Here is a 9,428-nt window from a genome sequence, read left to right on the forward strand (position 1 = left end):
ACATTCCAACAATATTTATGTTTGTGTTATCGTTTTAAGTCCGCAAGCTCTTAAAAACATCCGAAAAAAGAGCATGGAGTGAGAAATTTAAAAGTAAAAAATAATTTGTTTATTTTCTGTTTGTATCATCTTTTGCTTGCTATTCAAATTAACATCATAGAATGGGCATAAGTATTTAAGACTATTTATTAAAATTTAGTCTCTTGGAACTTGAATTATTGAGGAAATTTAGGTAATAAGAAAATAAAAAAAATTTTATACGAAATCTATAGTTCCACGTGCATATACTCGTAAATTTTTCCTTGTGTTCCCAAAAAAAAAATAATGTTTATTGAACTGTGTTAAACATTTTAATATTTTTTTTGACGAAACAAAAGCACAGCTCTGATTCTTGACATTCGAATACATTCGTAAGGCAATAAAGAAGCATGTTCTACAACAGCCGAAAGAGAAGATTTCATGCTAGAAACTTGATGGTGATTTGGCGCATGCGTAGTTCTTCCATAGCAGGGCCAGTCTCATTATTTAACAACCCCACCTCGTATCCATCCACAACTGCTGTTTCTGTTGCTGTGATGCAAAAAAAGTTCACATCAAATGTTTTTGTTAGCATTTGTTTTTCACTTGTTCAACTTTTTGCACTAAGAAAATAACATTTCAACTCATTATTGTCAGAACGTGATTAATTACGTGCGAGTGAACGGCAGTCAGTGCCGACAAGGCATCAGCCAGCCAGTCAGGCAGTCAGCCAGCTACACTTAAATAGTTGAACGAATAAGTTGCAAAGTGAAATGTTGGCAGAAGGAATGGAAGCATTTGTGCATACATACACATACACTTACATACAAACATATGTGTTTTTGTGTCATTCGAAAATGGAAACAGTAAGCTATCGAAAAGTAATATAAAGCTGCAACTAATGTTGTTTGTAGTAAAATTTGCAGAAAGCACTGTGATAATCTACTCCGAAAAATTCCAGCTATCTGTGGGACCCATCAGCAGGCTGATGTGTACGCGCAAGTGTACACAAATAAACATAATGAAAAACATGAAACTGAAGAAAAACAAAGACTAAAGATTTTGCTGCTATCAGCATTATTCCTTAAAAATTATATTGTACATTACCATGCGGCAGCTAGAAAAAGTGTATCTGCCCGTTCCCGACCTCGCCAACAAAAGTTATTCCTGCGAACGCCGGAATACCGCATGTATCTCACAGAGTCAAGCGCAAAACACTATTACTGCTACCCAAATTTCTTCACTGTAGAAACAGAGTCTTACTTGTACAGGTGAATTCAGCGATGCAATAATCTAAAAATATCCGCAATCCGTCCACCATAAAACGTTGCGTTGAACTAATTCTCAAACTTAATGCCAAATCAGCGCGATATTGGCACACATTCCAGTTGTCACGCCAGGCTTGAATCCAAAAACGCTTTTTATCACGTATTTTCTAGATTCAAGATTTCCCAAAGAGTCCACCTCCTCCAATGAATACGTCCAACATATCAATGAAAACGGGGCTCCAATAAAGATATCCGGAAAGTTATAGAAGAATCCCTTCAGGAAATGTACAATAGTCAATCGAATAATTACCAACACTACTACAAAAACCACAACCCTACTGGTATCAAAGCCTTATATCCTACACACATGTCTTCTCAGAGCCTCAAGATAGTTAGACGCCTAAAAAGACTGCCCTTTCTGCAACTCAAGCGACAACACGGCAACATACCTTCCCGAAACCTGCCCAGGATAGGAAGACACTTGAACTAGAGTTTATCTTAATCTTAAACTTTCAAATATACTCAACAACATAGCTGATAATAGAATTATTAGACAGACCATGTTAAAACTTTAACTCTTTGCGAGAATTATATATGAAGTTTTACTCCACTCAAACTTTACTGATCTACTAAGCCTCTAACTTTGCAATCCCAAACCCTGCCTCCGACGGGCTCAATTAAAAATTGTTACTCCTTTAACTAAATAAATAAATAAAAACAAAGTATATAACTTGAAATTGTAAATAAAAATAAATATACATACAAAAATTCAACTCTGTATTAAGAGAATTTCGGCGCCATAAAAAAAAATGTTTCATCCTTCCAAAAATCGCGGAAATGTTTTTTTGACTGTGGCTTGGTTACGACATGTATTATTCCCGTCTTGAGGATTTCTATATTGCGTTGGAATGTTGTTTTTAGCGAGGAATTTATTTCCATTGAATTGGATCAGTTACCCATGTGTAGGTTTCTATTTTATCCTACTCCAGTACTCGAAATTCATTCAAAGTTTGCTTGAAAAGTTTCGGTTATAAATTTTTTGCTTATGAATTTGGCAAAACAATTTAAAAGTAAAAACTTTAATAAATGGAGTTTAAGTTTGGGTTTGACTAAACAAAAGGGATAACTTAGCTGGGTATAACTCTATGTAATTAACGCAACATAGAAAAAAGAACTCCCGGCCTCAAAACAGCATTAAAACCAAATGTGGAGCTCTACAAGGCTAGGATATTGACATATCTTTTTTGAATTTTGATCTTTCGGACAACAAATAACTAAGTTTTAGGAAAAAAATCATTTGTGCGGTGTTTGCAAGAATGAAACAAAAATCTTTTTATGCTGTGGCAATGTTGTTAACCGGTGTGGACTTTCGCAACTTCTTTTAACCCATCCTAATATACATACAAATACATATGGATATAAGGAGATATGGAATATGAAATAAATTTCGGGTATTCCTTATATGAAAAAAGAAGAATTTGCTCAACCCCGAAACTGCATACCCAAATTTATTTTTTATTCTGAAAAAAATTTGAAAGTTTAATAAAAATGTTTTAATTTTTATTTTCATTTTGCGCAAAGTTTAAAGTTTTTATCTATATAGTTTCGGTTGCAAAATAAACTGTATTACTTTGAAAAAAAACATAAATAATTAAAATAAACATTAAAATAAATAAATAAATTGTCAAAACTTCCCTATTAGGATAGTCGATTACTTTGAACACAGGTCTATATACAAAGATCTTTGGCAACAAATAACAAATACTTATATGCATATTTATGCGTACATATATGTACACCTATGTGTGTCTGCATGTATAAAATGTACTTAACATTTCAATTAACGCTTTCAATTTATTAACGTAAAATGGCAAAGAAATTTTTAAACAAAAATATTATCTTATTTTAATTTGCAGTGCTACTTGAATTGTGCTTTACCTTCCACTTCTACAACAACAACATCACCTATAACATCTCCAGCGATTGAAAGACACCAGCTGCAACAGCAACAGCAATCTCAGCAATCGCCTAAAATTAATAAATCTATTCAGGAAACTTGGTCACTGCGCACAGTTTCCATGTTGCAACAGGATTCATTGGTACTTGTTGATATCGCCTGGGAAGCGTTAAATACGCCCAATCAGTGTCTTATCAGCTGGGAGGTTTCCGGTGGCGGTTTAATGGGTAACCTCTTGACAGAGTCATCGAATGTACAACTATCATTGTGGCCGGACACCAAGTATCGCGTCAAAGTGACATGCAAAAATAAGGTGAGTACTTAGTAAAGTGTCTTTGAGTAGAGATTGTAGCGAGTGTCTTTATTCAAAGGGAGAACTGCAAGCGTCCGTTAAATAAGAAATGTTGAAGTATTTAGTGAAGATTACCTTAAATCTAGCTTTCTCTTAGGTCGAAAGTCTTGTTTGAAGCGAAAATCAACTGACTTTCAATGCCTTCGCTTAATTTATGTAAATGGTTATCTCTTTTTTATCCCATATACTCAACATAGCATTGGCAATATGTGTAGTAGAATGCGTAAATTTTCCAATTAGGTAGGTTGCTACACAGTTGAAAAAGCACAGAAATCATTATACAAACATTTTTTTGGTAATCCTTCATTTATCCGGGTCCATTATTGTTTCAGATAGTTTTGCTATGGACTTATTATCTCATAGGCCTAGTTAGCATACCCTCAATTTTTTACTCCAAATCTTCCGGATACGAAAATAAAGCAAACATACCAAATTTTAATGGGCTATAAAACTGCATACCCTGAAATTTTCTAAAGATTCTGGTTAAGGAGTTGAACATTTTGATACAAATTTGTTGAATCTTTTTTGTAATTTTCATAATTTTTGAAACTTGCACTTATTTGGTTTTGCAGCATACATAATGAGCTACGTTTTTATATAGGAACAATATTACAAATAAAAAAACACATAAATTATCAGGATTTGTCAATAAGGCTCTGTTAAGTTACTAACCGCACTTTGTGTATAAATGTACGTACGCATGGGATCCAAATAACAAAAGAAACTTGTTTTATTTTACAGAGTCAGCTGATAGGCTAACGTCATTTGAGATATGTTTAAAAAAATTGAGATTGTGTTGGAAAAAATCAACCAATAGCACTTCGTTGCGGTCTAAACAACGACTGATTGGACGAGTGCGTGAATATATATAAAATGATCACGGAGAATTCGGCTGACAAAGCTCCCAAGTGACGTAGTAGCCGAAGTTCCCCTCACAATTTTCTTTTTCACCAAAGTTCAAGCTTCTATATATATATATATAATTAGCGCGTACACGCTTTTTGGGTGTTTGGCCGAGCTCCTCCTCCTATTTGTGGTGTCCGTCTTGATGTTGTTCCACACTCTGTTGAAGTACACTCGGAGTTCAAGCTTAAACCTTGTAAATCTATCATCTTTTGGTGACATGTAATCCTGACTCTTTCAAAAACAAAACTTGACATTTTTCAGCACAAATACACCAGTTGGAGCCGATTTGAAAAAGTTTTGAATCAATTAGTTTTTTATGCAGTAAAATTTTCTGCCAAAGAATATAATAAGTAATATTAGGCAATAAAGACAAGTTTATTTGAACTGGAACTGTTCTCCTTTATGCAACTCGATCTCCAAACCACGGAGATCTGTTAAAAATCAATGAGGTTTTTTTTATATAAAGAAAATGCGCAAAACCGTCAATAAAGAAAATATATATATATATAAGACCAACAAAATTTGCCAGCAACTTCAAAGTTGCTCTTTGTTGTATCAGAATTTGCTATAAAACTGCATACCAGCAAAGAAATTCTAAAGGAAAATTAAAAAGGAATTAAGATCGAAATTCTGTAGATTTTTTTTTAATTTCTGCATAATTGGATTTACGTCGTCTTCATTATATAAAAATAATGAAGATTAAAATTAAAGGGCGGTATATGTAAATATTTTAAGCCGAGCTGAACTGGTTATTGGTACTAATAAAAATGGCCATTAATTTATGATTTGAAAACCTTCTCCTCATTTTAATACCAACAAGCAGAAAGTAATTAAGAGGAAAGAAAGCTTTTAAACACCTTTTCCTCATTTAAATAGCAGCAAGCAGAAGTTTGACAACTCTAATTTTTCCTTTTTTAATTAATATTTTTTGATACAAAGTACACGTATGTGGTTGGTTGAAGCGGAGAATCTCTAAGAATCCAATTAACAATTTCGCACCATTTTGTTGCCACGTCATCGCTACTTACTACGCATACAGGTTATCACTTCACGACTGTATCCAGTCTGTGCGATTGAGAAACGTTGTAAGGTTGTTTATGTACGTCTATACCAGCCAGTTCTTAAAAAGCGTTTTACCAAGGGTTAACAGCCCCGCCTTTCATAGGGCAGGGCATTAATAGAAGAAGTAGAGGGCAGGAAGGTGAGAATACCCATTTTGGCTGCTTGCTCTGTTATAGGCAAGAAGCCAGTTAGCACTGCCGTAAGTCTGCAGGCATCCCTTCGTTTTATATTTATCAATGTTGACGTCTGTTTGTGATTGTAGGTGGGCCATAACATTCCGCTAACTGTTCATCCCGTCTGACCTCTCCATCTACAATCTGCAATTCGAAGGTATTTTGAGACGATGCATTCTTAATTGCGCCCAGTATTGTGAATACCGATTGTACAAGAAGTATATTCATGGAAGATCCTCCTCTTGCCAGTTCGCCTGCTTTTTCTTCAATATTCCAAAATCCCAAGACCCAGATTAAGGTAACGTTGCGGTTTTCGCTGAAGGTAGGAAGGATTTCCTGCTTTTTTCCACCAGCTTAGAAACTGTTGTAGCTGAACCCAGTGCCCGGATTTCAGCTTGACTAAGTACGCATACAAATGAACTTAAAAAATTTAAAGGGGCGAAGGAGACTTGAAATGCGCATTTGACTATTAGTTATCTTAATCAGTTAAGCGTGGCTTAAGATATGGGCATACATATACATTAGGGCGGGTCGATTTAAAAATCGCTCATTGCTCTGTGAAAATCGTATTCTAGGGATCAAAATAAGAAACTTTGCCGAAAGAACCATACCTCTAAAACGAATTCTGATGTCCCCCAAATTGGGGCGAACGAAAAATCCCACCTTGACTCATTTAGAGTGCTCCAATCGAGTCCAAATGTATGAACGACCCCCACTAACTTTGGACGGCCGATCCACCCATGCCAGTGGCACACCCCCTGGAACTCCCCTGGGGGGTTCCCCATACAATCATTTCAAAATATCACCATTTTTGGCCTTTACATGAGAAAAGAAACTAAAAAGTTCGACCCAAATTGGGGGGCATCAGAATTCGTTTAGAGGTATGGTTCCTTCGGCAAAGTTTCTTATTTTGATCCCTAGAATATGATTTTCACAGAGCAATGGGCGATTTTTTTACCTCCCCACAAAAGACACTAAAAGTTCGACCCAAATTGGGTGACATCAGAATTCGTTTTAGAGGTATGGTTCCTTCGGAAAAGTTTCTTATTTTGATCCCTAGAATATGATTTTCACAGAGCAATAGGCGATTTTTTTGCCTCCCCACAAAAGACACTAAAAGTTCGACCCAAATTGGGGGACATCAGAACTCGTTTTAGAGGTATGGTTCCTTCGGCAAAGTTTCTTATATGATTTTCACAGAGCAATGGGCGATTTTTTTGCCTCCCCACAAATCGACCTACTCATAAACTCGAAAAAACAAAAATATTTAAGGAGAAGCTTCAAAGAAAAAATGTAGATTCATAACATTTTTGTATTAATATTTTTTGGTTAAGAGGCCAAACTATATACAAAATATCAGAAAACAAATGATATCTGATGCTATGAATAGGGTGCTTTATCCGCGCAAGTTCTCTCGGCATATTAATGGATTTGAGAGAAGTATTGAAATAATAGAGGCCCAGCTGATGAACATAGTTCTTACTGCAACAAAACCCATATAACGCAAAGTTCCCAGCGTTGTTCAACATATTTTTGAATTTCATCAAACCTTTCATCTTTTTAACCAGAATTTTTTTGAAATGCATGCTGGAATATTTTAATAGGAAGAGGGCTGCCAACCAAAAAATTGGTAAAAATCAAAGGCATTTTGTAGTCTCTGAAAACATTCACTTTGTTATTGTAAAGTTTAATAGGCTTTAAAATTGCACATGCAGAGAAATTCCAAATATTCTGCTTAAAAGTTTAAGTTTAAGTTTTGATTTTTTTTTTAAATTTGGTTATTTTTTGGCACATTTTGTGCAAAGTTTGAAACCGTGGTTTCGTTTTTGTTTTCATATAAAAATATATTGTTGTGCTTATAATTTTGCAATGGGGTATACATGGTAAAACATCGCAGGGGCACAAATTAGTAGAACAAGTATATGATGAGGACCACAAAAACCTTTTAACTAAGTAGGCTGAAAATATTATTTTCATCACCCAGCTAGTACCCGTTCGATAAGGTTATTTTCGTGCCATCCATTGAGAATATCCCGAATATTCGATTGATTTGATTTCTAATAAAACATTATCTAATATTTCGCGTTTCGTTCAATTTATTTTTTCTTTAAGCTCACCGGTTTCATGTCACGCTCCCTGCCGCTGAGCATTGACACCTCGGAAGCGGTGAATGCACACGAACATACTGCTCAACATAGAACACAGTCGCCCGATGCCGATGCTATGGCAACTTCCACAACAACCGTAATCAACAAAATCTACAAATCATTCAAAAACGAACAACAACTACCACAACAAATCGCCAACAATGCACTTGAACACGTCCAGAATAGTAACAATGACGATAACTCCGCTCTATCTGCACATCAACGCGGCTATGTTGCTGAAGTCGAGAATGCTGCAGTACTGCCATACGACGAACACGACGACGATCAGGATCAGTCAGCAGAAACTCTGAATCAGCACACGAATTTCATTTTCAACTGGCATGCCAAGAATAGTGATATCAGCGCCATTGAACCACTACAGAAACCCAACCTTGACGTATTCACCATTGCTGCTTTCTCTGATTTCGAGAAGCCGCTGCTCTTTGGCCTAATCGCTGCCACCTTCATGATCACTATGATGCTGCTTGCGTATAGGTGTTCGGTGCAACGACATCGTTTGGCCGAGAAAGATATGCTAATAATCGATGATGGGGTGCATGCGGTTGTTGTGTCAATGCCGCCGGCCATGTTAGCTGCGCGCGCTAACAACAAAGCGGCGGCACGAAAAGCCATGGAGAGCGGAAGAAGTGATTGTGGTGGGAGTGCGCAAGGTGCGACGTCGCTAGCTTATCAACGTGGTAGCGATGAGGAGGAGGAGGAATGTGAGCGCGGTGTGGAAGAGGTGTGTAGTAATCCAGCGATTTGCTCGAGAAATGCGCTCAAAGTGTAAGTGAGTGTAGATGAGTGCAAAATGTGTGAGAGGCGCCAGTCAGTCGGCCACAAAATGGGCAAATTGGGGCGCATGAGTAATGAAGTGTTCAAACTAAATTGATTGAGACAGGAATTAAGTAACACACACTACGCAAAGAAAATTAAAGAAAAGAAAACGATATTAAAAAAGAAAATAAGAATAAGAAGAGTAAGAGTGGCTAAGAACAAAAAAATATTACCTTTAGTAATTTAAGCAACAATTAAATAAGAATACAACTAATATGTAAATTAAGCTACTAAATGCAGTAAGTTGGCGGCAAACTAATAATATAATTAACAAATAGATGTTCTCTTTTCATGCCACATTTGCGGCAACTACCTTTCGATAGACATACCTACATTTAAGTAAACATATTTAGCTATACAAACAAACAAACAAAATGCGAGTACACTTGCACTCTAAAGCATATTAGCATTTGGGCTAAAAATCAATATTCATTCTAAATAATCATTCGTTGCATGCAAAATTATACATTTGTGTGATGCCAAGCTAAAATTTTGCCTCCAGCTAAGGCACTCATATACATACGTAGTATTTAGTAGAATAATGTAAAATTGCATAATTCATTATATACAGTCAGTTGATTGCATTCATTTACGTTTGAATTTGCTACAATTAAGCAATTATATGATTGCTCTGTATGTGTGTGTGTGCGCGCGCGTGTGTGTGTATGTGCATTTGATAATTTGAATGTGCTTGTGCAAGTTTAATTA

The 9,428-nt window shown here is 35.9% G+C and overlaps 1 protein-coding gene across 1 annotated transcript; it reads left to right on the forward strand.

Annotated features, from left to right (window-relative positions):
• The first annotated feature begins 875 nt into the window (after positions 1–875).
• Positions 876–8,824, forward strand: LOC129238234 (uncharacterized). The gene is made up of 3 exons (XM_054873274.1): positions 876–884; positions 3,203–3,556; positions 7,849–8,824. The coding sequence occupies exons 1-3, from the start codon at positions 876–878 to the stop codon at positions 8,671–8,673; spliced, it is 1,188 nt and encodes a 395-aa protein (XP_054729249.1). The 3' UTR covers positions 8,674–8,824.
• Positions 8,825–9,428: the final 604 nt, after the last annotated feature.

This window comes from Anastrepha obliqua, chromosome 2 (assembly GCF_027943255.1).
Source record: "Anastrepha obliqua isolate idAnaObli1 chromosome 2, idAnaObli1_1.0, whole genome shotgun sequence".
Taxonomy (NCBI): Eukaryota; Metazoa; Arthropoda; class Insecta; order Diptera; family Tephritidae; genus Anastrepha; species Anastrepha obliqua.